Source organism: Fusarium odoratissimum (genome assembly GCF_000260195.1).
Source record: "Fusarium odoratissimum NRRL 54006 unplaced genomic scaffold supercont1.5, whole genome shotgun sequence".
Classification (NCBI taxonomy): domain Eukaryota; kingdom Fungi; phylum Ascomycota; class Sordariomycetes; order Hypocreales; family Nectriaceae; genus Fusarium; species Fusarium odoratissimum.
The window spans coordinates 1,309,414-1,334,565 of record NW_022158691.1 but is presented as its reverse complement, the minus strand read 5'-3'; the positions used below and the strand labels follow the sequence as shown (position 1 = coordinate 1,334,565).

Sequence of the window (25,152 nt, the reverse complement as noted above, 5' to 3'; positions counted from 1 at the left end):
AGAGGGAAAGGACCAGGTTACAAGAATGTGCATTAAGACTACAACATTATGATATGCGACCAGGTTTGTAAGGAGTATCGGGTTAAAAAAAAAGGTCCTGCATATCTGAAAGCGGTCAGTGATTAATTTGTAGGTTGCAATGGGAGCGAGCGACATTGATGCGGTTAGTCCTATCCCAGGCAACGCAAAAACCCAGCTCTACGGATATGTGCTATGAAGAGATATAGATGATGCAGCCATCCTTCTACTACATCATGCGGTTACTAGTCCTGGCCTAACACATCAGAATGTGTCCGGATTCGGTAGCTGACAATTACATCTACGACTTGAAGCTTTCTTTGTTGTTGCCTATTCCATCCATTAATATTAAGTTGGCAAATTACACACTAAGGCACATAAGTTAGCTCTGACCAACAATCGACTCAAGAACAGCCATTTTTGGGGACAGGTTGCATTCCCTTGATTTTTATACTGGAACCTAGCAGTGATGCGAACAGCACTACTTTCGCTACCTGGCCACAGTGGTAGAGTGGGTGTCTTTGTGCGACCGCTAGGTGACTACCTCCACTAACAAAGAGGCGCCTAATTCTAGGCTCCTCCCCCCTACCTGAAAGCATAGGTAGCTCCAGTTAGAATTTAGCCCAGCCAGCCCAGTCTTTACCCCTCGGCACGGGGACTGGACGTCGAGGTACAAACAACCACCTATCGCCAGAGCCGCGCATTCTCTCCCTCTCCACATCCCACACCTCAACGACGTCGACTTGTCTTTCTCGCAGCGCCAGCGCACTCGCCTTCAACCTCATCCTCATCTTCGATACACCAACTTGGCTCCTCTCAGTAATATACCTGAAGAAACACCACCGTAGTCATGGCCAACGACGAGTATGATGTACGTCTCGTCCCCTTCCCTACCCTCCTTAGTCTTTCATGTCCCGCCAGTTGCTGACCTGTGGGCCCCCTTTGCAGTTCCTCTTCAAAGGTGCCGTCATTACCATCTCTCAAAGGCCACGCCTGGCCCGACGTTTGCGATCGCCCCTTACTGACATTGTGAACCTGCAGTCGTCCTGATTGGAGACTCTGGAGTCGGAAAGTCCAACCTTCTCAGTCGATTCACCCGCAATGAGTTCAACCTAGACTCAAAGTCGACCATCGGTGTCGAGTTCGCCACCAGATCCATCCAGGTCGACTCAAAGACAATCAAGGCCCAGATTTGGGATACCGCTGGCCAAGAGCGATACCGCGCCATCACTTCCGCCTACTACCGAGGCGCTGTTGGCGCTCTCCTCGTTTACGACATCAGCAAGCACCAGACCTACGAGAACGTCACACGATGGCTCAAGGAGTTGCGAGACCATGCCGACGCCAACATTGTCATTATGCTGGTTGGAAACAAGAGCGATTTGCGACACCTGAGAGCTGTTCCCACCGAGGAGGCCAAGTCTTTTGCTAGTACGAAAATCCTACCGAACTTGACACAGGAGGGTCCCTCTTATTGACACTTTTGCAGGCGAGAACCACCTGTCCTTTATCGAGACCTCTGCCCTCGATGCCAGCAACGTCGAACTTGCATTCCAGAACATTCTGACTGGTTCGTTATCCATCCAATCCTTCAACCTCTGTAGCTTGAACTGACAATATGGCCAGAAATTTATCGCATTGTTTCAAGCAAGGCCCTCGACAGCGGTGACAGCGCCCAGGCCACCATAGGCGCAGGCACCAATATCTCCCTCAGCAAGCCTGCCGACGACGATGCTGCCAAGGGTGGAAAGTGCTGTTAAATTCCTCGCAGAGCCGTTTGCAGACGGATATAGAGCTTTGGGGGTTTGGGATACCTGGCGTCTCGTTTGTCCCCGAAAATGCTCCTCGCTAAAGGAGAGTGGAGGAGGCGAGGAATCGTGATACGTCTTTTTTTGATATCAGAAGGCGCGGTTACTTCGGCTTTCCTTTGTTCTTATTTTTTGTCATGATGGTTGTCTTGGGGTTGATGCGTCCAACGATCGCTGCGACACGGTCATCTTAACGTAGCTGAATGAATTCTTTATAATGTTCGCCCTCTAATGAGCTGTACCTCTGTACCTCTATACCTTCTGCACCACCTCGCTTGTACCGCATTCGAGTTAAACGCCACAATCTGTGTACGCCTCCACGTCATGCTGATCAGATCCGACCGGACGTAAACAGGTACTGGCCCTGTGGGTGAATTGGTATCGAATTGATTTAGTAGCTAGTGCACAGCTCGTTCTCAGGGTCTTCAGTTAGCGGGGCAATTCTCATTCATCACATGCAGTCCTTAATTGGGTACCACTGGATATTTATCTGACACTGATGAAGTAGTGGACGGGCTATCAATCTACTACTAGGCACGATCCGATCTACTCTACTTATCCTCATCTCACGCAATGCATTCCTAAGGTTTAGATCAAAGCTTTCTGAGTGGCTCTGCTTCAGAAAACATGTGCTATGTACTGCATGTCCCCTGGACTTTAGAGGACCCCCTGGCACGGCTTGTCTCGACTGCTAGAGCGGTGTCGCGGCTCCACCTTGATACCTCCAGCACCCCCACTCTCTTATCGCGACCTTTCAATTCTTATCGAGACTCAGCCGACCAAATTTTTTTGGAAAATTGTCCGCCGCGTCGCAAAGCCTGGTCCAGTAAAATCATCACCAAGTTAACACAGCTTTTTCGATAACCGATCTCAATCGCAACGTCGGGATTCAATCAAAATGGCTGCTGTCTACAAGTCTATCTCTAAGTCCAGCACTACAAAGGCAGAGGCTCCTAGCAATGGCGTCAAGAAGAACAAGCAGAGGGTTCTGATCCTCTCTTCTAGAGGCGTCACTTACCGGTAGGTAATCCCACGACTCGGATGCAGGGCGCATTCCACTAACATTGCTACTCCTCCCAAGACATCGCCATCTTCTAAACGACATTGCGGCGATGCTCCCCCACAGCCGAAAAGATGCAAAATTCGACTCCAAGACAAAGCTGTACGAACTGAACGAGCTGGCTGAGCTTTACAACTGCAACAACGTGCTCTTCTTCGAGGCAAGAAAGGGCAAGGATCTATATGTTTGGCTCAGCAAAGTCCCTAACGGACCTACCATCAAGTTCCACCTCCAGAACTGTAAGAGTTGACACCAGACAATGCTTTTATCCCAGGCTAACACCGAACAGTGCACACCATGGAGGAACTTCACTTCACCGGCAACTGTCTCAAGGGATCGCGGCCCGTTCTCTCCTTCGACGGCGCTTTCGACAAGCAGCCTCACCTCCGAGTGATCAAGGAGCTCTTCCTCCACACCTTCGGTGTTCCCCAGGGCGCCAGAAAATCCAAGCCTTTTATCGACCACGTTATGGGATTTAGCTTTGTCGATGGCAAGATCTGGGTTCGCAACTATCAAATCAACGAGGTCGAGGCGACAGCCAAGGAGGGTGAGGAGGAGGAAGAGACAACCAAGTCTCAATCTGGCAAGCCTGATACGGATATCAACCTGGTCGAGATCGGTCCCCGATTCGTCTTGACACCGATCGTGATCCAGGAGGGCTCTTTCGGTGGACCTATTATCTATGAAAACAAGGAATTTGTGTCACCAAACCAGGTCCGAGCCGATATTCGAAGGACAAAGGCCTCGCGACACAACGCCCGCGCAGAAAAAGAGGTGGAGAGACGGGTCAGGAAGGGCGACCTCGGACTGCGATCTGTTGGCGGCCAGCGACCGGCCAAGGATGAGCTGGATACCAAGATGTTGTTCGCCTAAACTTTTTGATACCTTACCTGCCGATATAACCAAGTACTTACTGGCTTGATCCATTGGGTCTGAACACCGGGACGGGGTGTTGGAGTTTTAGGTCATACTGCGTTTTTATTTGCCAAAAGAGAGAATATTATACTTTAGTTATCGCTAACGACGCCGTTCGTCTTATTTTGTCCTCCCTGATTGTATTCCCCCAGTCACTCACTAGGTAATAAAGTAATCAAAAGTACTAAGGCTCAGTTCAGGGTTGTCAGGTCCTGAAGGCTATCGCATCATCACTTAGCCCGCCCGGATGAAACTCGGCAGATTGTTATCAGTGCGCAACCCAAGTCGCGACTTTGTCATGACCTATATCAGTCGTCCCCCTTTCCTTCTTCATCCTCATCCTCACTGTATATTCAATCAGTGCATATTGCAGACGAGCATTGCACTTGAATACAGCCATGAGAATCACAGTTACCCAAAAACCGATGCCTGTGTGCATCTCTACTTCTGTCTCAAGCCCCAGCGCCGGGGTGGCTGAACAATAAGCCCCGTATTATTGACGCTTTAGGTGACTCAACAGTGAGATACCTTGAAGCGACGAGGGCCAGACTGCTCTTATAACAACACTTTTCTCATATCAACTCTCTCCCAGTGAAGACGAGTACAATCCGAGGATACAGCAACTTGGTTTTCTTGAATCTTGGTTCCTCTACAACATTACAAGTAAACAAAATGCAAAGTCTATCAGGTCCGTCCTTTTCTTCCCCTTTCCAGGCATAATTTCATGCCTAACTTCCTCATAGCACCCGTCAGATCGGCGACCCTGGTTCTGTAGTGAGACTGTATAATCACGTACGTGGTGTACAGACGAGGACCGTTGTTGTCGTCTTTACCTGCAGATATTTTGTCCATTCCAAAACCCAATTTTTTACAATTCGACCGAACATTTCCCCCATCTATCCCCAATCCCTTTATATCAGACGTCCGATCATGGTAACTTCTGTAAACATGGCACCGAAGATGCCAAAAAACCATCGCCTGACTGGGCTTCCAACTGAGATCCTTTTGGACATCTATCAACAACTAGACCTGGATGGTGTTTTCAACCTTTGCGCCACTCACAGGACGCTACATGAACTCTTCGACAAGAGAAAGGCCTCGATCTTACTTCCTGTCCTTGTCAGGGAGTTCAGTCCGTTTGATGAGCTCCTTCAGGTTTATACGGCTTCAGTTGAGGATCTTGATTCCCGCGGTGGACTGTATGCTCCACGCAGAGTCGTGTTTAAACGTTTCCTTGGAGACACTGGAATGGTGTTAGCTCCGCGTTCAGAGCATCAGCCTGCTGTGTCAGCGGACGCTGTTGAAGGATTCATCACGCTGAACAAGCCAAGCAAACCTATCATACCCCGCGCTCAACCACTGAAAACCGTTGTTCTGACTGAGAACGATCTGAAGCCACTTCTCGGCTACTGTTCCCTTGTACTGAGATGGCAAGCCAGGTTCCCTCAGATGAGATGGTTCCATGAGCCCGAAAATTGTCGTCTGCTTCGCGAGCACGAGGCTGAGAGGTTCCGCAGAGCCATGTATCGATGGTGGCTCTATGGCTTCTACTTTCACGGAGACTTCCCCCGACCTCGTGTTGGCCTTCCAGAGCCTGGCGTGGATGACGTTAGACTAAGCCAACTTCGATTATACTCTACATGCGAGCTGGTAGAGCTGATGGACCTGGTCGAAACCATGAAGGATGTCGTCCTCCACTATCTCTGCCCGCGGCTTGACCCTAGTCAAGACGAATATGTAGGTTTGCACTAAGACTTTCGGGGCTCATTACTGACATGCCATTAGGAGGGCTGCGATTCGTATCTTTGTGATGTTGTCGACCGACCTGACTCCTTGGCAAGAGGCTGGCGGGATCAGAGTCGTTGGGGCCGTATTGTAAAGACTTACTGCAAACTTGGCCCTAAAGATCTTATGCATCTATTTGAGAACATCTATAGCTACCCTCGAAAACGCCTTATTACGGAAGCCCGGTCTCTTCAACCAAATCTCACTTTCGACCAAGAATCTATCTCGGTGTCAACACAATGTGTCCTGGATGAGCGACAGTGGTCCTTGAACATGCCTACTTTGCCTCTGGATGGCCTAGGAGGTGTGATTGACTGGGATGATGAGCGCGACGCTGAACGCGTCAAGTTCGGAAGTGATGCCAGTTTGGATGGGACATTGCCAGGGGAAGCCCGGATGCTTCGGTCTTCATCTCACTACTCGCCTCGTGGGGATGATGGATCTTATCTGGAGGATGTCCAGCGTCAGACAAGGATGGAGGGTAGGTATATGGTTTCGTTCGCTTAGGCCTGAGTGCCGTCGATAGACATGTTATCGTTTGTCTGGTTAATCATGAAGTTTATGGATTGTGGCAGTATCTGTTGGAGTACTGCACGTGGATCGTCAGATGTGATCGAAATTAAGTCGAAGGCTTCTCATTTATTAGAAACAGATTCCCTGCTTGAGTAATACCCGTGGTGTCTCCTGAATCGCCCAGATGCTACGTTCTCACCAGTGCATTAACCAGTCGACCGTGAATTACTGCCGTAGATTAGCTACTCTTTGTAGCAGCTGGGATAGTCAGGAGAGATATTTCTTCAAAATCGCAGTCCAACCAAATGATTCATGATCAGCGAATACCTAGGTAAGGAACAATGCCCTTTCTACCTAAGGCATCTGAGGTATGGATTGAAGAAAGAAATTATCAACTGTTTGCGGCCAAGCAGTAGCCCCCACTAACTTAGAAAGTTAGGTGCCTTATCGATGGAGGGCGGCCGCGGGTCACTCAGTGGCCAGTAGCGCCTGAAACCTTAGGGGAGCCCGCGCGCCAAAATCAACCTCCACAGCTGAGCCTCACTTCTCCTTCCACTCTCATACATCTAATCTCAGAGCTAATATCAACCACCGCGATTAAACCCGATCGCGCATCTCAACCCACCACTTAGCATTGGATTTACTCATATCTCAGTTCTCCAGAACCTTCTTATAAGAGGCTAGCGTATGCACTCACGTCTTTATAACCTCTCCTCGCTGTTGCGATCGCGCCATACTTAGCAGGGGTAAGTGGATTGTTTTGTTCGGGCTGGCATCATCATCTTTCACATCCTTTTATGTGCTTTGATGCACTCAGCTCTGCAGACCTAGGCATAATGCTCTTGTATGTGCCTGAGTGCCAAGTAAACCAAGGAGCTTATGCGCTTGTGAAAACAATGGCCAGCCGTGTGTCATTTTGGCTCATGTAATTCACTTCGCTAACACGCAACTTATCTTTGTTCTCGAGCACCTCCTTTGTTTTCCCGGACAATAATGGTCAACGAATTTTTGTAAACTCGGCCATAAACTTTCTAACTTGCGTATAGATCCATCTGCTGGTGTTTATTTACTTCAGCAATCCACAGGTTTTGGCTCTCTCGAGTATATTCGCAACTCCTGGGGTCGTCAGACCTTCAGTGAGGATATTGGAGATTGCCTGCCATGGAGACAAGTATCACAGATGCTGTTGATCATCCAATGAAGGATGCAGAAGCGCCTAATGGGTTCAACCGTACTAGCAACACCAGTATCGACGACGATGATACGGCATCCGAGGATCCATGCGAGGAGGATGAAGATCCACTACCTCAAGATATAACCTTCGACCAGATGCGTCGTAGAGGTTTGTTGCCAACAGGCTGTTGTTATGATGACCGGATGAAGTTGCATATGAATGCGGACTTTTCACCGAACGCACATCATCCTGAAGATCCCCGTCGCATCCACGAGATATTCAAGGCGTTCAAGAAGGTTGGCCTCGTCTATACAGGTCCCGAGGCAGAGTTGCCAAGAATTATGCGGGAGTGTCCCACACGTTATATGTGGCGCATACCTGCTCGTGCTGCCACCCGAGAGGAGATTTGCCTCGCCCATCATCCTGATCACTTTAGCTGGGTAGAAAACCTTGACAAAATAAGTTTGGCCGAGCTTCGAGAACTGACTAGGCAATATGATCAAGGGCGGGAATCTCTCTATGTTGGTAGTATGTCTTATCAGGCCGCCCTACTTTCAGCAGGGGGAGCCATCGAAACCTGCAAGAACGTCGTGACTGGTCAAGTCAAGAACGCATTCGCCGTGATCAGGCCACCAGGCCATCACGCAGAGTTTGATGCGCCAATGGGTTTTTGTTTCTTCAACAACGTCCCAGTAGCAGTCAGGGTCTGCCAACAGGACTATCCAGACATTTGCCGAAAGGTTCTGATCCTGGATTGGGATGTTCACCACGGTAACGGTGTCCAAAACATTTTCTATCAGGACCCAAACGTCTTGTATATCTCTCTCCACGTCTACCAGAACGGTCTCTTCTATCCCGGTAAACCCCCCAATGATATGACACCGGATGGTGGAATCGACAAATGCGGAACAGATGCTGGCCTGGGTAAAAACATCAATATCGGCTGGCACGACCAAGGCATGGGTGACGGGGAATACATGGCGGCATTCCAGAAGATTGTGATGCCCATCGCCAAAGAGTTCAATCCGGACCTCGTGGTTATCTCTGCGGGATTTGATGCTGCTGATGGTGATGAGCTTGGTGGCTGCTTCGTTTCTCCCAGCTGCTACGCTCATATGACACACATGTTGATGTCCTTGGCTGACGGAAAGGTTGCAGTGTGTCTGGAGGGCGGGTACAATCTTAAGGCTATCTCAGTGTCTGCAGTGGCCGTTGCGAAGACACTCATGGGTGAACCACCACCAAAGATGGAAATTCCTAAGATCAATAAGGAGGCCGCACGCATACTTGCCAAGGTCCAAGCTCATCAGGCCCCATATTGGGAGTGTATGAGGGCAGGCATCGTTCGTATTCCTACCGACATCCAGCCAGCGATATCCAGCCGTCTACATGACGTGATCAGAAACGCCCAGAGGCAGGTTCTGCAAACAAAGCATAACATGATACCTCTTTACATCCAGCGCGAGCATCTATACAAGTCATACGAGAACCAGGTCCTAGTGACACCAGGCCTTCACAAGGAAAAGAAGGTTCTCATTATCATTCACGATCCGTAAGTCAATTGCATGAGGAGAGGGTTAGGACCAGGGTCTTGACTACTGACATCATCTTTTAGCCCCGAGCTTCTCGCTCAGCCAGATGTTATAGACAGATCTGTCGACCCTCATAACGCCTGGGTGGTGAGTAGACATTAGTAATAATACGCGATGCAAGAACTGATAAGAATAGGTCGATGGTGTAACGGACTACATTGACTGGGCAGTTGATCAAAAGTTCGGTGTCATGGACGTTAATATCCCAGCCTATGTCACCCACGACGAGGTCTGTGATTACATTCATTAGTAGTGGTTTATCTCTAACCCTTGGTATAGGAATCCGACTCTTATGTACCTGGTTTCAAAGAGAAGGCTCTCACAGAACAGATCCAGACGTTGGTGTGTTACCTGTGGGACAATTACTTGCAGCTTTACGATGCCGATCACATTTTCGTCATGGGCGTTGGCAATGCATATCTTGGAGTCAAAGTCCTTCTTATTAACCGAGGTAAGTCGACTCGTTGACATGAGCCTCTATCTCAAATAATTTCTAAAACGAAATAGATTGCAAGTCAAGAATCTCTGGGGTGGTAAACTTTGCCAATGGAACGCTCAGGCCAGTCAAGTCAGAGTTTGATTCAGATCTATCGTCGTGGTATAAAGAGAACTCACGAGTCTACATTGCAGGCGATCATGCATGCTGGGCTGATCCTGATCTGACTCGAAAAGTCAACAAGCGACGCTTCGGGACAGTCGTCCGTAGTCCAATGTTTGGTCTGAACAAGATGATGGCGCATCACGCCAAAGAGGCACGGGAGTGGATTCTTGAGAGGGTCGAAGAAGTAGCAGATGCTGATATGACTGAAGATGAAAAGTCATAAACTCGGTCTCGGAAATGATGTTATTTACAAGTTAGGAGAAGCTGGGTGTTCCCCTTGTATAGTGCGAATGTTCTTGCTCTTGCAGGTCTTGGTGAGTAGCGCAACTGGAGATAGAGTCTGTTTTCCTTATGTGTGTTATTATATACCTCTAGGCAGCGTTTTTGTACCGGTATCATATTTATCACCTATGGAAGTCATAATAACTGTCGCACGAGTATGACATGTTATGTTCCTGGTCTTGAAGCAATACAGTGTGTATAGTATGTGTGTGTCTCTATTGAGACCGTGCTTATCTGCTATCGGGTTAGTCACGGAAGTCGGGATGTCGAATCTCCGACCTCCCTGCTTTGGTCCTCCATTTTTGGAGGCTCCATTGACCCAACTTGCGACTCGCACGCGTGCTTGCGCTTTCATAAAGCCAAATCACAACGCATCGACAGAAGCACTTGCCGTGCATCATATCTATCCTGAGTAAGGCAAGAATGGATCGCGACCGAGGTCGAAGGTGAGTTATAAACCGTTTGCTTCTCTGTATTGCATCTTGCGTTCTTCTTCATCATCACCATCATCGTTACATCTCCCATCGTTTTGCGACACCATTTCGGCATCTCCAGCACCACCCGCGGACACCCTCGAAACACGCTACACGATGACCTACCACTTTGAGCAATGCGACTTGTTCGACCCACGTCTCGTGCTGTGGCCCCGGACCCAAACTCGAGAGAATATCGATCAACTGAACGATCGTTCGATGGCTGGTGATATCGTGAGGGGGGAAGACGGCAGCGACTTTCACGAAATCATCAAAGATGCCTCCGAGTTCGAGCAGGCGCCTGGCGAGCTTGTGCAGAGGAATGTCGAACGACATTGGAACATTCGCTCTATTTGGTTGGTCACCTGCGGATGGCCAAGCCATCGTCATCAACCAGGCCATGAACCAATAGCGATTCGGATGATTGTCCATCTATTCTCCTATTCGGTATATCACTTCGGTCGCTCTGTCGTTCGGGTTACCACGAGGGACCAAAAGATGCATGTTCATGGGAACGAGTCGTGCTTTTGGTTCGACCCATTCCGACCCATATCCTAGGAGATGATGCTAGGTTTCCACCCATTTTGCCAGCATTACGTCCCACTCCACAGGCTCGTCAGAGCGAGGATGGAGAGCATTGCTGCAACCACAGGGAATGATGCTTGGGAGCGTGTCAAACAACGCTGGCCGGCTTATAAAGGGATTCTAGACCGGCGTGTCAACACTCAACCGTGGTTTCGCATAATCAAGATGTTACCAGGATTAGAGACTGTACGCCTGCCTTCCTACTCGCCTTAACCATGGCACGATATTTAGCCTGCCCTCTGCCAGAAATTGGCAAGGACCTTAACGATGCAGCATGCCACAGGACTCGAATTACTCTACGCTTATTCATCTGCGTCTTGTTTTTGTTTTCTTTCTTTCTTTCTTTCTTTCTTTCTTTCCTTCTCAGGGTCTTTTAAACTTCAAAGCGCAATTACTAACATGAAAAAAAAAAAAAGGTTTGATGATGGGGAAGTCGTTAGATACGGCGCTGGAGAGTCATGGAGGCCCACTCCTCGAGACCGGTCGCCTAGGCGGGTTAGAAGTCCGGTTAGAGAGCGAGCAAGGAGCCCGCGACCTAGAAGTCCACGTCCCCGAAGTCCAATTCCTTCTGGATCCGATAGCTATGTGCCGGGCAGATACCCACCACGTCGTAGGTCGAGAAGTGGAGGAGACCGATACCGGCGAGAGCGATCAAGAGAACGAGAGAGTCCGCGCCGGCGGGAGCGTAGTAGGTCTATGCGGCGGCCGTCTCCCCGACGTAGCTTGTCCCGGAGAGTTTCTCCTCCGCGTGGAGCGGATAGATATGAAAGGCCCCGGTCTCCTGCCCCTGGCAGAGATTGGGAACGCGATCGTGAGAGGGTCAGAGATCGAGAATGGGACCGTGACAGAGTACGTGATAGGGGACGTGACTTCGAGCGGCGTGACGAAAGGTGAACTTACTTGCCCCATGTTGATAGCGTGGGACTAACTGACAAAAGGCGGCGATCTAGGTCTCCATTTGGTGTGATTCGCCGCGACAGAACTCCTCCTGTGCGGTCTCCCGTGACAGGTCCTCGTGGTGGCTCATATAGACCACGTTCACGTTCTATGAGTCGAAGGGGAAATGACCGATGGCAGTCATACAGGCGTGTCAGCCCCCCGAGAGAATCTGGAATCTCATCTGCGATCACTTCTCAGTCAGCTTCTGGAAGATCGTCACCGCGACCGAGTTCCGTGAGAGCTCGTTCACCACTTCAATCTCGAGAAGAGTCTCCTCATCATCATGCTATGTCTGGTGCGGCACCACCAAGGGAGGCACCAAGACCTGGACCTTATGATACAAACACATCAGCCCCCGCTCGATCACCGCCACGAGGCCCTGCAGCGCTAAGAGCACCTCCAACCGGCCCTGCAGCAAACAGAAATCCCGCAGCGCCAGTATCTTCACCAGCCCTGCCTCCTCCCGCTCGGACTCAGACACCTACGGCTCCTCCTCTACGTTCAGGTACCACGAGCCCAACAGTCCCCCCAGCTGGCCCGCGAGGTTATGTGCCTCCAGCTAGAGGTGGGTTTGCCCCCCGAGGCAGAGGTGGTTGGAATCAAGCACCAGCAAGACACATTTCAGGACCTTCACCGACTCCTCCAACTCCCAGTGGACCTTCAGCTATTCCCACTGGCCCACGCGCGACTCCGTCAAATACATCGTCAGCCTCAACAACGACGCAATCTCGACCGTTCAATCCTCCGACTGGACCATCGGCTCAACATGCTGGTGGCGCACGGCAGACTTTGGCGCAATCCATGCTTGCGACGCTGCCCCCCATCATCCCTGGCGGCAAGTTGGATCCTTCCATGACGCCTCTGGCTCTCGGCGTAACTCGAGAACTTGAGCCACATTATCGCAAGTTGAAGGACGAGGAGGAAAAGTTGCGAGATGAACTGCATGCGAAGCAAGAGCGGCTACGAAAAAGCCTTTACACGTGGAATAGACTCGAACGTGACTCGCGAGCGTGGGAGATGCGGAGTGACCTGAGCGAGAAGAGCATGAAGAGCCTTGCTGGTGAAGGCATGGGTGGTGCTGCATTTTAAAAATATGTGCCACAAGATGTTAGGAACTTGGCGCTAAAGGATCATCGTTTATGCTTGTATGATTGTTGAATATGCAGGACTAGGTTCCTGTAAGCGTTGCTTCCATTTGCTTCTGGTCATGAGAAATCCCAAGACTTTGGAGATTTCATGTTTACATTGGGTCGAGACGTCCTGCTTGTACAACAGTTGTATGAAGAGATAATAATTATGATGAGCCCGTTGTATGTGAATTCGGCCTAGCTATTGCGTTTGGAATGTGAATTGTACCAGCGCGTATAATCAGCCTTGTAAGGTGCCTCTTTGTTAGTTTAGGCCCCATGATAGCCGTGCTCATTTACTGAGGTATCCATCATGCTCACTGACAAGATGCGCCAGTATTTCAAACACATGGAAATGCCAATACCTTAAACAACTCGAACATGAACTGAATTGTAGGTTCTAATTGCCATGCAATTTATCAGGGTGTCGTATACCAAGCATTCATGAGTCTTCTGTACCTTACAGTAAGCCAAACGCACCACCCCACACAGTCTCGATAGTACGAAACAAAGTTGCCCTGCAAGCCAACGAGGGAGAATCGACAAGTTTGAATTTTACCAACAGTCCACGCGGTGATGTCGACGTAAAAACTGAGCCGTGGCTTCGTCAGATTCTGATTGAACAAACAATTATACTGCATTCAGGGCCAGACTGCAATTCATGCATCTGAACAAGCTTCCAGTTCCTAGACTCGGTTGCCATATGCCGCAAGATCAAGTAAAAAGGTACACGGCCACATTTCAACAGAATTGCATGAATGATTAGAGGTTACGAACTGCCCTCCAGTTGGCGCCAAGCCGAGGTGCATTCATAATGTGGACCAAGCCGTTCTCACTATGATTTGCAAGGATTCGTGCGTACCTGAGAGGAGCCAGCATATTGGTATAGCTGATAGTTGTGATCAAAAGACGTGGCTAGATGGAACATTTGTCACTTCAGTATAAAACCCAAGTTGAACCGCTTCAAGACCGTTCATGCTATATCCTAATACTAATATGATATGAACTCCAGAGCCAGCAGATGTTGCATTCTAAGTCTGGAATTGGTCAATTTCTCTGATCCCAAGTGATCAGCTATGATACAGAAGTCTTTGCTCAGCTAACGCCAGACAAAGACTGCATCATCATCCTCTTCATGGTCGCCGTCCCACTCGTCATCCGACTCAGCGCGATCATCATCCACAAAGTCTTCCATGCCGTACTGCAGTTCAGTGGGCTTTTGGTTATCGAATACAATGGATACAGTAGTACACCGTCCTTGAATCGTAAGCGGCACAGGCTTCTTTTCACCCTCGGCCTCATCCCCAGTCTGACTGACTGCAGTACCGGACTCAGCTTCTTCATCTTCTGCATCAGAATCGAACTCATTCTCATCTGTGTCAGGTTCGGCGTAAGTTGGCCGACCAAGCGAATTACGGAGACCTTTGGCGCTGTTTCTTGAATCAGAGTCCGAAACATGTGCCGCTAGACGACTGCTTCGCCGAGATGGACCATCAGGCAGCCTTTTCGACTTTTGCTTCTTTTTCTCCGAAATCTGAGTAGATGCTTCCACTTCTTCCTCTTGTGTCTGCCGAAGTGAATACTTTCTTTGCGGTGGTTCGTATGGGCGGAGGAAGACTTTATCCAGCTTCCGCCTCCATTCGTGCCGCATATTAGCGCGGGCCTTCCAGGGTATGTTGAGCATCGTCTTGACCGCAAGATGTCGAAGATTTGGCAGAGAACCAGCACTATCAATGAGGGAATTGAGAAACATTTCGGCAGTCTCAACACTCCAATATCGTATATGCTCAAAATCAATGATCCTGAGGCTTGACGGCCACTCTGGCTTTTGATGCGGCAATAGCACTTGGTCGTACAAAGGATCAGCGTCATTGTTGGTATAAGACCGGGATTCATGATGGCGGAAATACGAGAGGTTCATGTATAATTCCTCTAAATTAGGACATGCAGCTTCCAAAGTGGTTAGGAAGACCATGTCTAGAGATTGGTTGTGTGACAAGTTCAGGCTGCGCAAATGTCGGCCATGCGTGTGTAGGAATGGCATAAACTCATCTGACTTGACCTCCCAACAGTTGATCAGTGAGAGATGAGTGAGGTCCTTTGGCAAAAGTGGAAGAAGCCGATCGTTCATGACAGTTGAAGACTCGAACATAAGATGTTGTAGCGATTTCAATTGCGAAATCGCCTCGGCGAGCGAATCAATGACAGCCCCATCTTCATTGTACAGCGCCAGTTCCTCCTCCTCATTGCCGCCTTTCGGCCCCAGCTTATAGAGCGAAGGGACTTGAAGATTGGTGAGGCTTAATTTGGTGAGGTGCGCAAATGAAGGCTCTTGATGTATACGGGCAACATCCTTCATAGTCGCCACAGGCCCTCCAAGCAGGCTTCCGCTCCATTCCCAGCTTTTTAACACGGTGTGCGACTCTTTGTCTCCGGCTGGCCTGAAGGCGGCAAATATCTCTTCAGTATATTGCCATCTCACTGTTTGATCCAGTTGCCTGTAAGGCGGCTGATCAGATTGTGTAAAGAGAAAGACTTCTTTCAGGCGAGGAAGCAAATGGAGGATTCTTGGTAATAACGTTTGAGGCAACACATGAACATCTACATAAAGAGTCTCAATCTTGGCACGGTAATTGAAACGAGTCTCAGAAGGTGGGCGATCCAGCAGAGACGCGAACCGTTTGGCCTTTCCAGCAGTGACCAGAGGCGGAGAACGATAAATGGCTGTCAAGGCGGCTTCTGAGAATGCCTTACAAGTTGTGGCAGTGTTTATCAGCCAATTGACGTCGATGTCATCATGACTAGCTGCATAGTAGAAGATATCGGTCCAGGCGGCATAAGGTATCTGCGGGTCTGTCCAGTCTGGAATGACGCCTTGGGGTATTGGCCCGGGTTCTGCGTCAGCAGACACTCGTCGCTTCTTCAAGCTTCCTTTCTTCTGTGCCGGCTTTGGTCGTTTCCTCGTTTGGTCCCGCGAGTTCGATCTTCTACCAGTTTGTACGTGTGCGGTCTTTGCTGACCTGGCCTCGTTGGTTCTGCGAGCTCGCGTCTCGAATTGGGCATCTCCATCCTGTTCGCTCTCCGCCAGGGATGGTTCGGAGTCTCCATCTTCGGAAGAAGACTCGTTATAACTTATGGAAGCCTTCTGCGACCGCCTGGGACGTGTTGTTGTTCGGGTAGCACGCGTGGTGATAGATTGCGACAGGTTGCGACGGGAGGATGCAGGAACGCTTTGTCGTTCAGCCGCCCTAGTTCGGACCATGTTGTGATGCCTGGTGCCTAGTGTAACGATCATGTTAGTGGCATCCTATTAATCTCAATGCGTGAAAATAAGAGGGAGAGTTTGGCCAGTCCTGTTGATGGTTATTGCAGCCTGGCGCAAGCTGGGCAGGATGGATTGATCGCACCTTCAAAGGCCGAGTTTGGCGACTTGAAGCTCCCCGTAGTCGATGTCGAGTAATGACGAATTCAAGAGTACCAAGAAAAATGTGTCAAAGAGCGCCAATACGTAGAGCCGCTATCTATTCGAGTGTATTTGGGCGCGTTGCGTTTTGTTGTCAGGCCATGAAGTGGTGGATCGTATCAAGCCCAAGATTGGGTCTGAGTGTGATGTCGTTGTTAGGGTGTTTGTTTGTTGGAGGGGCAAGGTCGAAGGAACTTGGGGGCGCTGGAGGGCACCCAGACGTGAGGGGAAAGAATGAAAGAAAAAGGAAGAGTTAGGTTTATATGGCTTGATACATCAATAAAATAATATCAACATTGAAAAAATTAGTCAGTCATAATTAGACGTATCTTGAATGACTATATTTGTATCATATCTACATAAAGCATCTCCTATCATTTCTTATCAATGATCTGGTACTGAGCACGCATTCGTCTTATTCTTTCCCCCCACTCCAGCCTTGCGGTGACGCACCTCGGTGTGGAGCTCCAAGAACGGAGTCGCTCTGCCGTGGCCGATCATAGGCGGGCGATGGCTGGATGTGGCAAGGCTACCAATCCCGTACATTTCTGGAAATCTGGGAAACCCAAAGTCCAGTGTGGGATAAGAAATATCAAAGCAAACATTAAGAAAAAGAATATGAATTGAATAGGCAGGACTTCGTGATGCTTTGTATCCTGTTGGTACAGCATTCTTTTCAGTACCTAGACTTTTATGTTGTTGAAAGTTTACGTCTCATCCCCATCACACCCAGACAGCAAGCTCTGCTTCTGCCTCCAGGATCTTTGCACTCGAATAGGGTGGACGGCACGAAAAGCAAACATTTGATTTTCCCTCCATCAATACATCTCCCAAGGAGATATCGAAACCCCGAACCAGTCAAGGTTGGGCTGCAAGTCCTATACAATGTAGATGAGTCGCCAGCGACAAGCCATGATGACCCTCTTCGTCTCATGATGGATCGTCAAAGATCCATTGAGGCATTGGACAATGATGCTAAAGGGGTCCTGGCACTTCGCCTACATGCATAATCGACGGTGACCATGATCCTGGAGAGTTTCTTATCGGGAATGGTCTCTCATTAGAGGTGGCCAAGTGCTGAGAGACTGAATCGAAAAATCTGGCTTGAAACCAGCTCATGTCCATGGCAACTGAGAGGATATGTAAAATGAACTTTATGGTGTTCTACGGGACTGGAAATACATTTGCATTTGCAGTTAACAAGAGGCTAAGGGGCTCACACTCTCGCTCACACAGCGCGCAACACCCCGCCTGCATGCATAATAATTTCCAGCGGTTAAGTCTTTGCTTGAAGCAGAGTCTCTAATTCGTTCCACTGTCAGCGGCCAGTGGATCCACCCCGCTAGGCTATTGCCTCTGAATGGCGGTTGTTGGTGACTCTCCAGGCATGACGCTAGGAGGGCTACAGGCTCTAGTCCGTAGTAGGGAGTCGCGATAGAATTCCCACCTCACGGGCAGGGCTGCTTCTTAACCTGCCACTGGCACGCGTCTCTTACCGCGCTCTTCATTGTTACTTACCTACCTTACCTTTACTGTCAGCTCTAGTCCCGTCGCTTCTCATGAGGACGCTCTACAGGCTTCATTCTCGCCTACTGCTGCTTCATTTCAATGCAATAGAGTCCGCTGAAACCCGCTATCTAACTCTACAGCGCGTATCGGGATCAGACAGGGCAGTTCACAGAAGGAGCGACGGGCAGCGAGCGACAGTACTTTGGCCACAGCACTGAACTGAAACTACCTACCACGGTACCTGACCTTACCTGCAGAATTGGATTGTCACCACACGCGACCGGCTCTCACATCTCCTCCTTTAACCCATTATTTACATCCACCTCGAGTACCAAGGACACGCACACAGCTGCAGTCGCCTTCTCACTTCTGTTCATATTCATTCATAGGCGCTCTTTCTTTTCACTATATTCTTCTCTATCCCGCCTTCTTCACTCTTCTCCTCCCGGTCCGATTCTGCAGTTTGTGGCGTTGCTGTTTCTCGCTCTTGCCTCTATCCGTTGCTTCTGCTTTATTTCACTGGCCTTTCTCGGCTGTCATTTTTCCTGCCCTGACAAACCCGTTCGCATGACTACAACAAACACGCATCAGCCATGAGCGTCAAGGCCATCAACTACTAATATATAATTACTTACGCCTTGTTTCTAACAATCGCAACTACGTACTGCGACGTTTCAACCCGCTTTGCCAACAAGCACAGTCACAACCACATTCTCGGCCATCTTCAACTGTCTGTCGCATTACGCAACTTTTCCTACCAGGACTGAGCACTGCTCCTTGGATCATCTCATACCGTCAAGGTATCGCTTTTCTCCGCCATGACCCAGAAAAAGCCTTTTACAAGGACTGTCCCCTTTACTCAGCGCAACTGGGAAGCTGCTCATAACGCGAAAAACATGGGCGCGACCCTCTCGACGCCCAAGAGCCAAGATGACAGTGGCCCTCCACAAAAGCGTCAGAAGGTCTCAGTTTCCAAGTCCAACGGCGACGCCTCACTCATTGATACAGAAGATCGCACGGCTCTACGTGTTGAGATACACAAGATTTTTCACAAGGACTCTAAGAAAGTCCGGCCTCTCAATGCTCTTCCTCCAGACGATATCATCAAAACCAAGGCTAAATGTCAAATCACCGTTTCTGATGTGAGCGGTGGCTTCACTCACATCCTATATCGCAGCAGCCAGAGCTGTGACATCGTCTCTCACACGAATCCGTCAGGCCCTCATCGGATTGCTTACATTAAGCCACCTAAGCCATTCCTTGTCCCTAAGGAAAGTATCTTGGTCAACAGGCAGGATGATCCATCCCATGACTTTTCGAACGCATACAGATTAGACGTCGAAATGTTTTCAGTTCAGGATGGCAACTGGCCGCCTCTGGAAGCCCATGAGCTTGGTGTCCCTGCAAGCCAGCAAGGGCCTGTCCAAGCAATTGCCAAGCAGAATTGGATACTGCATAGCGAGTTTCCCCAGGTTTTCGGCAGGATAAAGAAACCCGTCAAGCTCACAGCCGGATTCCACCCACAGCGCCATGAACGTCTGACTAATTACATCATGGATGTAGAATTGAAATGGGCCTCGGGTACCCGACGAATTGACAAGACTGCAAAAAACTGTATTACTGCTTTCGATTCAGACGGCGAGATTTACACCAATGGTGTTCTTGAACCTATATCTGATGATCTGCTCGATAGCGCGAGCCCACCCGAGCTTGAGGATGACATCGATGACACCAGCAGCACCCATCTCACAAATGATGTTCATGAAATAAACGGCACAAACGGCGTCAATGGCCTTCATGATGACGACGACGAAATGGGTGGTGTGAATGGCATCAATGGGGTTACGCATGAGGTTGAAGATATGAATGGAGTACAAGAGACGAATGAAGTGAACGGGCATGTTGGTGACGAGGACTCGTCGCATGACATCTCTCATGATCTGGAAGAAGAGCTAGAGGGCGACCACACCCCTAACCGAGCATTACGAAAACGGAATAACAAGCAATACAACTTGAAGGTACTGACTGCGCAAGCCCATGGAAAGGAGCGCAAAACCCGAGATAAGGCTGGGCAACCTGAGCAAGGCGAGGGTTTCGTCACGTATATGCTGTCAGCTAACACACCGGTTCACCTACTCTCATGGCAGTGTTGTGCCTGTGGCAACGCTAACGAGTCATTGGACATTTTGAGAGCTCACCTAATGACGTACCATCCGAATTATGTGTACACACTGGAAAAGACGAGCCAAGGGCCGCTGTTCCGGATTACTCATGTTTCGGGGTCTACAGTCTCGCCTTCGAAAGAGCTGCAGCTCGGAAAACCCACAAAACCGCTTGATCAGCAGGCCTATGTCAACGGCGATGACTCCTGGGTAACTTCACGCTATGGTCCAGATCACATGGAAGATGTTGTGCGATTTTTACCGAAGCACAGCACCGAACGACAACTCTTTGGAAAGTCTGGCGAAAATCCTCCTCAGCCTCCAGCGGCAGTTCAGGCGGTGATTCCGCGACCGGAAAAGAAAAAGGTCATCATTCCAGAGTCTTGTCAGCCTCTCTTTGACCCTGTCAGCAAAGCTCGCCTAAAACCTGGCGAGGAGTTACCAAAACCCGTGGTCGATAATGCATGGTTGTTACAGAAGCATCGCGAAGATATCGGCGAATTCTCCGACGTCTCGAAAGAAGAGAAGGAATACATTCGCAGATGGGACGCATTTATTCTTCAGGAAAATGTCACATCTGGACAATATTTCAGGCGTGCTTGGGTCAAGTTTGTCAAAGAGAATGCTTCTTGGCTGGTAGGTGCGAATTATCGGATGAACGAGTATGGCAAGCACCTGTGTGTTCTGATGGCGCGTGATGTCCTGGATAACGCTAGTGTTGAGAAAGCCGGGAAGCTGATTGATGAGGCACGAGCTCGATTGAAATCAGATGAGGATGCGAAGACGAACGGTACCAATGCGGCGGATGTCACGTTAAAACAGTCGCCTCGAGCTTCACAAATTACGAGAGGCGCGAATGGGTGTACAGTGTGTCAGCTCCCCGTCCTCGGACCTTCTCTACTCATCTGCTCAAACAAGGTAATGCCAATGCTATTTGACGGCAAGCCACTGCTAACAATTGTATAGAAATGCTCAAATCGACTGTATCATGCAAGTTGCATCGAAAACTCGGCATCCATTCCGGTCACTCGTCCCAAATGGCTTTGCAATGGGTGTAGCAAAACGGAAGGAACCTCCTAGAGCGGGGTGTCCATATCCTTGCGAAGCATCCCAGTACCTAGCTCAGCAAGCTTGAAAGGAGGCGAACGAAGCAGCACTGGTTCTCAAAGCGCAAAAGCTTCCCATTCGATGACTACGCGTCAAGCGCTGAGAAAGAGACGTGTGAACGTGGCTGTTGGGGAATCTGATGAGCCTACAGCCATAAAGAGAGCCAGGTTTCGAAAAGCTAACACGAAAGCGGCGGGCTCCAAAAAGAAGTGAAGAATTGCCTCGAGATTTTGTGGTGGGGAATATAGTCAGACTTGGAGATATCGTGAGCGGAAGGATGGCATTAAATTTATGTTTTTATAGTCGTTTCGGCGCTTATTGGGATCGGGACACTGATGAGAAGGCATGCCCGGAGTCGGTTGATCAGGATTGAGGTAGAGGGTGGATTGTTTCTGGCGTGGACATTGCTGGGTTTTCGCAGCTCATCTCTGTTGAGGCAGCTTGTACTGCAAACTTTTGGTGGTCTGTATTATATTACTATACTACCTGCATTTTGCTGTTTGTGTGCGTGTGTAACAAATTTCAGCGTGACGATGAAGGAGCAACCATTGCGATGATTACCTTGAGTATAACCACGACCAGGCGGGCATAGCAGGGCTAGTTGAAGACGCTGCTTCAACGTAGAATTCAAGGGAATTGTAAACAAAGCGTGGTCGGTGCGGCTAACATCTGGGCATATCTGCAACTCAGGGAGACTACCTAATTATACTTAGCTTGGTTGATATGAGCATGAACGGTTATGCAACAGCTTGATGATCACCACAGCAACTCCAACACAAGTAGTAATACCAATTCCGGTCTTGACGAAACGGCCTCAGTCTGCACAATCTGGGAGTGGTCAATATGTTCTATTCGACAGATGCATTGTCGATGGAAAATTCAAAATACCATTCAGGTTAGTAGGCTGATTCACCCATTGCACCTCACAATGGTTTGGAAGGCTGCAAGTCGAATACACTTGATATACATGTCGAAGAGATCTCTCTAGCACTCATTGATCAAGTCTCAAACACGCTGGGCGCTTGTTATAACGGTTTCGGCCATTGCTACAGAAGTGACGTCCTCAGGATGATAACAGCATATGATCAAATCGATGGTATCACGGAATACTTTGTCACGGGACAGCATAACAGTCTGATAAATCATGTTCAGTGTTCACCGAAAGACGAGCTTGGCTTCTCACGGATTACGGCGGGTCCCATCAAGTAACTTGAGTGGATGTCTTGGTATGAGGTTATCGATTCACATTTGAATCTGCTTACATGTGTGACTCACCCAGTTTGGGAATGACTCAGTATCATCATCATCATCAATCAGTCAAGGAGTTTGGAAGAAGTGGCTGATAAATTCCAAGATATGGCCGATGACTACAGAAGAGGTATCGAAATGCATTTGATAGAAATTAGACACAGTGGCATGTTTTCGGATCTTGGTGTTTCTGAGGGAACTGAAGATGCTATGCAAGATTAAAGACTAGAGAGAAACTCAAGCTCTTGATTTTCTTGGATCAAACCTCTTCTTTACGCATTAGCCCTTTGAATGAAGTGGACTTGCTTCAAGTTGAACAGACCCCTCTAAAGGGATAGATTAATTCGAGATCTATTGAGGTCACAAATGCGAATGGCCAGCGAAGGATCTCGACAAATCTGAACGACCAGTCCAGATGTGATAGAGGAGGTAAGTGGTGGAGATCAGTAGAAAATGGGTCGATTTTTGAACGGCAAAGGATATGGTTCGGGGAAATGACAAATGCAAGTTCAAATCATATTAAACAAAAAAAAGAAGCCCCTGATAATATCTGGTCGCTCTTGGTGGTCTATTTTACGGCACGTTTGACGAGCTGTTTGACGAGGCGCTTGGGGGCGTGGCATGTAGATGGACAGTGTCTAAATGGCCATTTTCAGTATCCCAGGTATCATGATATGAGTATACCAGTCCTGTTTATATCGCTTGTATTGTTCTTTCCAAGATACAAGGCCTCTTGGATAACTTGAAGGCTCTCTGCCGTTATTTCGAGCCAAGTTCTTTCACAGATGTACACATTGGGACCAGAACATATTGCATATGCAAAGAGCATTGGTGTGTTTGACTATCGCAAGTTGGAGAGCAAGGAAACATCTTTTGCGTATGGTTTAAGGAATGTTGAAGGTGATACGACCTTTCCAAGGTTGATGGCGAAATAATGAGGCCATCATGAGTTGGATGGGCAGTGTTATTGAAGCGCCTTGACATTAACAAAATGCCATAATTATTGTTAATACCGTGTCAATACGACCACTGACGGATGCTCAAAGTGATACTAACTCTATAATCCAAGTGGGTGGCTTCATCATGGTCACCTCGCTGCCGCCAGCTCATGGGTGTTAGGGGCCGTTGACCAGCAGGTCAACATGGCATAAGCGAGCCAAAGATTCTTGTATGGTATATCGAGCACGGTGGCCTCAATAGATCCTGCGAGCTAATTCCATTATTTTCCGGATATACCACAGAAGTTGTCTGTAATCATTGGTTGACCACCCCCAAGCAATAGAGGCGCCCATCATGAGAACCCACCCACTCAGGTCAGCACACCAATCCATTACATATGAGATTGTGTTGTAGCGAAGAAATGTGATAATCGCACACTCAAGTCCACGACGTGCATTTTTATGATGTAGATCAACGAGAGGCCAGATTAGAAACATACCGCAGTGCGCAGTACATGATCAATAGCCGCCTCATGCGGTCAGCATCAGCCAATCGCCGCGTTTCCTCCAGGAAGCAGCCATGACTATACCCGCAACGCATACGCGACTAGACACTCAATCGAGGCCATTACACTTGTCTACCATTGAGGGTGCCATCAGGCTACGTTCCTCTTCACCCAACTCTGGCAAGGTCATACAGAGGCGAGTACAGGCTTAACAGCACAGTCAGTCTCGACAAAGCCACCGCGTTTTGTCTTTTTTGTCGCGTCTTCCTTTGGGTGGTTCCTGGGAGTTTTTGAAACAACTCCCAGCGAGGCCCACGATGTCGGACATGATTCTTCCATTTCCACCCACGATCTGGTTGGATGCTATCTCACATTGCGACCCCACCTGGTTCACGCACTCAAGCCTCTGTGAGGGAGGGCTCTTAGCTAAGATACCTTACTCAGCTCAGTCATGCTAGATTCATAACAGAGGCTTCGCATTTTCGCTCTTAAACTTCCCAAGGTTGGTCCAGACGTTGAGTGTTGAGCGTGATATCCATGGGCTGCAGACCAGCATACTCCATCGATGCAACGCAATGCAATTCGAGGTGATGGAGCTCTTCTGCGGCAGAATTCATATCCAGAATCAAGAGCGTTGGTGCCAGAAACAAAAGCGAACAGAGATACTTATTACTCTCACTCACTCTCCTGAAACTGTCGAATTCCAGTTGTTGAAGCCTCGTTCACTCGCTTTAGCACCCGTGCATATAATCCAAATGGTGACCACCATCAATCACATACGACCAAAGGTAGTGGAAAATACGGGATCCCGTCCGCTCTCCCATAGTCAAGCCACTAACCGGCGGATTAGTAGTTGGGTCGGTGACGACCAGCGAATCCCCGCTGTTGTATGTTTTTTTATGTGCAAATTTCTCATCTGAATCTGTGTTTTCGCCTTGATGTGACCGTGTGTATTCGTGATATGGCTCGTCTTTTTGGCTGTTGGCTGGCCTCAGCAGTTGGTCGCGCTAGTTCGTTCTGACGAATGCAGAGCTGGCAGTGCATTGACTGTTGACCAATGGCAAGCTTGCAATGGGCAAGGGGTCAAGAGCTGTTGGCTTTCCTGGTTTCTTCCTAAAACGAAAGACTGACTTATATAGTAGGTTTAACTAGAGGTTGAATCACACACTCAAGCCACATGGACTGTTGCACCGTTTCTCATTAGGTGAGAGACGATGAAATAGTGATACAGGGCCACTGAATACCTCAAAACTGGCTGCCGTTATCCTGATAGGAATGGGCAGCTTGGTCATTAAAGGCATGCCTGTCAACTTGGGTTCACTAATCACTGCCAATACAGCTCATACA

The 25,152-nt window shown here is 48.9% G+C and overlaps 7 protein-coding genes and 1 non-coding gene across 16 annotated transcripts; 7 read left to right on the top strand and 1 right to left on the bottom strand.

Annotated features, from left to right (window-relative positions):
* Positions 1-320: 320 nt before the first annotated feature.
* Positions 321-2,160, top strand: FOIG_04400 (Ras-like protein Rab-11B; the record flags this gene model as incomplete). 3 transcript variants are annotated; one of them, XM_031202615.1, is made up of 6 exons in its annotated part: positions 373-529; positions 593-889; positions 967-979; positions 1,060-1,449; positions 1,508-1,588; positions 1,645-2,160. In XM_031202615.1, 5 exons carry the CDS (start codon positions 869-871, stop codon positions 1,776-1,778), a joined length of 639 nt encoding a protein of 212 aa, XP_031068062.1. In that variant the 3' UTR covers positions 1,779-2,160. The 3 variants fall into 3 exon arrangements, with proteins under 3 accessions (XP_031068061.1, XP_031068062.1, XP_031068063.1); XM_031202614.1 differs by having other exon boundaries at positions 321-889; XM_031202616.1 differs by lacking the exon at positions 373-529 and having other exon boundaries at positions 869-889; positions 1,060-1,588; positions 1,645-1,805.
* Positions 2,161-2,584: 424 nt separating this feature from the next.
* FOIG_04399 (uncharacterized protein) lies at positions 2,585-4,031 on the top strand. The gene is made up of 3 exons (XM_031202613.1): positions 2,585-2,846; positions 2,908-3,125; positions 3,176-4,031. The coding sequence occupies exons 1-3, from the start codon at positions 2,725-2,727 to the stop codon at positions 3,757-3,759; spliced, it is 924 nt and encodes a 307-aa protein (XP_031068060.1). The 5' UTR covers positions 2,585-2,724; the 3' UTR covers positions 3,760-4,031.
* FOIG_04398 (uncharacterized protein) lies at positions 4,032-6,298 on the top strand. Its single transcript, XM_031202612.1, has 3 exons — positions 4,032-4,489; positions 4,545-5,538; positions 5,587-6,298. Exons 2-3 carry the CDS (start codon positions 4,732-4,734, stop codon positions 6,091-6,093), a joined length of 1,314 nt encoding a protein of 437 aa, XP_031068059.1. The 5' UTR covers positions 4,032-4,489; positions 4,545-4,731; the 3' UTR covers positions 6,094-6,298.
* A 309-nt stretch (positions 6,299-6,607) lies between these two features.
* On the top strand, positions 6,608-9,947 carry FOIG_04397 (histone deacetylase 6/10). Of its 4 annotated transcripts, none has more exons than XM_031202608.1 (6): positions 6,608-6,845; positions 7,146-8,825; positions 8,889-8,952; positions 9,002-9,094; positions 9,145-9,316; positions 9,373-9,947. In XM_031202608.1, exons 2-6 carry the CDS (start codon positions 7,261-7,263, stop codon positions 9,687-9,689), a joined length of 2,211 nt encoding a protein of 736 aa, XP_031068055.1. In that variant the 5' UTR covers positions 6,608-6,845; positions 7,146-7,260; the 3' UTR covers positions 9,690-9,947. The 4 variants fall into 4 exon arrangements, with proteins under 4 accessions (XP_031068055.1, XP_031068058.1, XP_031068057.1 ...); XM_031202610.1 differs by lacking the exon at positions 6,608-6,845 and adding an exon at positions 7,011-7,095 and having other exon boundaries at positions 9,373-9,934; XM_031202611.1 differs by lacking the exon at positions 9,373-9,947 and having other exon boundaries at positions 9,145-9,365.
* Positions 9,948-10,044: 97 nt separating this feature from the next.
* FOIG_04396 (uncharacterized protein) lies at positions 10,045-13,107 on the top strand. Of its 4 annotated transcripts, none has more exons than XM_031202607.1 (3): positions 10,045-10,194; positions 11,223-11,696; positions 11,757-13,107. In XM_031202607.1, the coding sequence occupies exons 1-3, from the start codon at positions 10,172-10,174 to the stop codon at positions 12,832-12,834; spliced, it is 1,575 nt and encodes a 524-aa protein (XP_031068054.1). In that variant the 5' UTR covers positions 10,045-10,171; the 3' UTR covers positions 12,835-13,107. The 4 variants fall into 4 exon arrangements, with proteins under 4 accessions (XP_031068054.1, XP_031068053.1, XP_031068052.1 ...); XM_031202606.1 differs by having other exon boundaries at positions 11,745-13,107; XM_031202605.1 differs by having other exon boundaries at positions 10,057-11,696; positions 11,757-13,064.
* A 98-nt stretch (positions 13,108-13,205) lies between these two features.
* Positions 13,206-16,621, bottom strand: FOIG_04395 (uncharacterized protein). Its single transcript, XM_031202603.1, has 2 exons — positions 16,280-16,621; positions 13,206-16,151 (listed from the first exon to the last, which is right to left on the bottom strand). The coding sequence occupies exon 2, from the start codon at positions 16,132-16,134 to the stop codon at positions 13,972-13,974; it is 2,163 nt and encodes a 720-aa protein (XP_031068050.1). The 5' UTR covers positions 16,135-16,151; positions 16,280-16,621; the 3' UTR covers positions 13,206-13,971.
* A 1,171-nt stretch (positions 16,622-17,792) lies between these two features.
* Positions 17,793-21,645, top strand: FOIG_04394 (uncharacterized protein). Its single transcript, XM_031202602.1, has 2 exons — positions 17,793-20,924; positions 20,973-21,645. Exons 1-2 carry the CDS (start codon positions 18,663-18,665, stop codon positions 21,084-21,086), a joined length of 2,376 nt encoding a protein of 791 aa, XP_031068049.1. The 5' UTR covers positions 17,793-18,662; the 3' UTR covers positions 21,087-21,645.
* A 2,938-nt stretch (positions 21,646-24,583) lies between these two features.
* Positions 24,584-24,699, top strand: FOIG_04393. The gene has a single exon (XR_004093426.1). It is a non-coding gene; the product is annotated as a 5S ribosomal RNA (ribosomal RNA).
* Positions 24,700-25,152: the final 453 nt, after the last annotated feature.

Excerpts from the sequence above, each read along its gene's own strand:
- FOIG_04395 (XM_031202603.1), bottom strand. The coding sequence starts at position 16,134 with ATGGTCCGAACTAGGGCGGCTGAACGACAAAGCGTTCCTGCATCCTCC.
- FOIG_04398 (XM_031202612.1), top strand. The coding sequence starts at position 4,732 with ATGGTAACTTCTGTAAACATGGCACCGAAGATGCCAAAAAACCATCGC. Across the intron at positions 5,539-5,586 it reads ACCCTAGTCAAGACGAATAT|GAGGGCTGCGATTCGTATCT; the intron begins GTAGGTTTGCAC and ends ACATGCCATTAG.
- FOIG_04397 (XM_031202608.1), top strand. The coding sequence starts at position 7,261 with ATGGAGACAAGTATCACAGATGCTGTTGATCATCCAATGAAGGATGCA. Across the intron at positions 8,953-9,001 it reads ACCCTCATAACGCCTGGGTG|GTCGATGGTGTAACGGACTA; the intron begins GTGAGTAGACAT and ends TGATAAGAATAG. Across the intron at positions 9,095-9,144 it reads CCTATGTCACCCACGACGAG|GAATCCGACTCTTATGTACC; the intron begins GTCTGTGATTAC and ends CCCTTGGTATAG.
- FOIG_04396 (XM_031202604.1), top strand. The coding sequence starts at position 11,074 with ATGCAGCATGCCACAGGACTCGAATTACTCTACGCTTATTCATCTGCG. Across the intron at positions 11,697-11,744 it reads TTCGAGCGGCGTGACGAAAG|GCGGCGATCTAGGTCTCCAT; the intron begins GTGAACTTACTT and ends AACTGACAAAAG.
- FOIG_04399 (XM_031202613.1), top strand. The coding sequence starts at position 2,725 with ATGGCTGCTGTCTACAAGTCTATCTCTAAGTCCAGCACTACAAAGGCA. Across the intron at positions 2,847-2,907 it reads TCTAGAGGCGTCACTTACCG|ACATCGCCATCTTCTAAACG; the intron begins GTAGGTAATCCC and ends ACTCCTCCCAAG. Across the intron at positions 3,126-3,175 it reads CAAGTTCCACCTCCAGAACT|TGCACACCATGGAGGAACTT; the intron begins GTAAGAGTTGAC and ends AACACCGAACAG.
- FOIG_04394 (XM_031202602.1), top strand. The coding sequence starts at position 18,663 with ATGACCCAGAAAAAGCCTTTTACAAGGACTGTCCCCTTTACTCAGCGC. Across the intron at positions 20,925-20,972 it reads TACTCATCTGCTCAAACAAG|AAATGCTCAAATCGACTGTA; the intron begins GTAATGCCAATG and ends ACAATTGTATAG.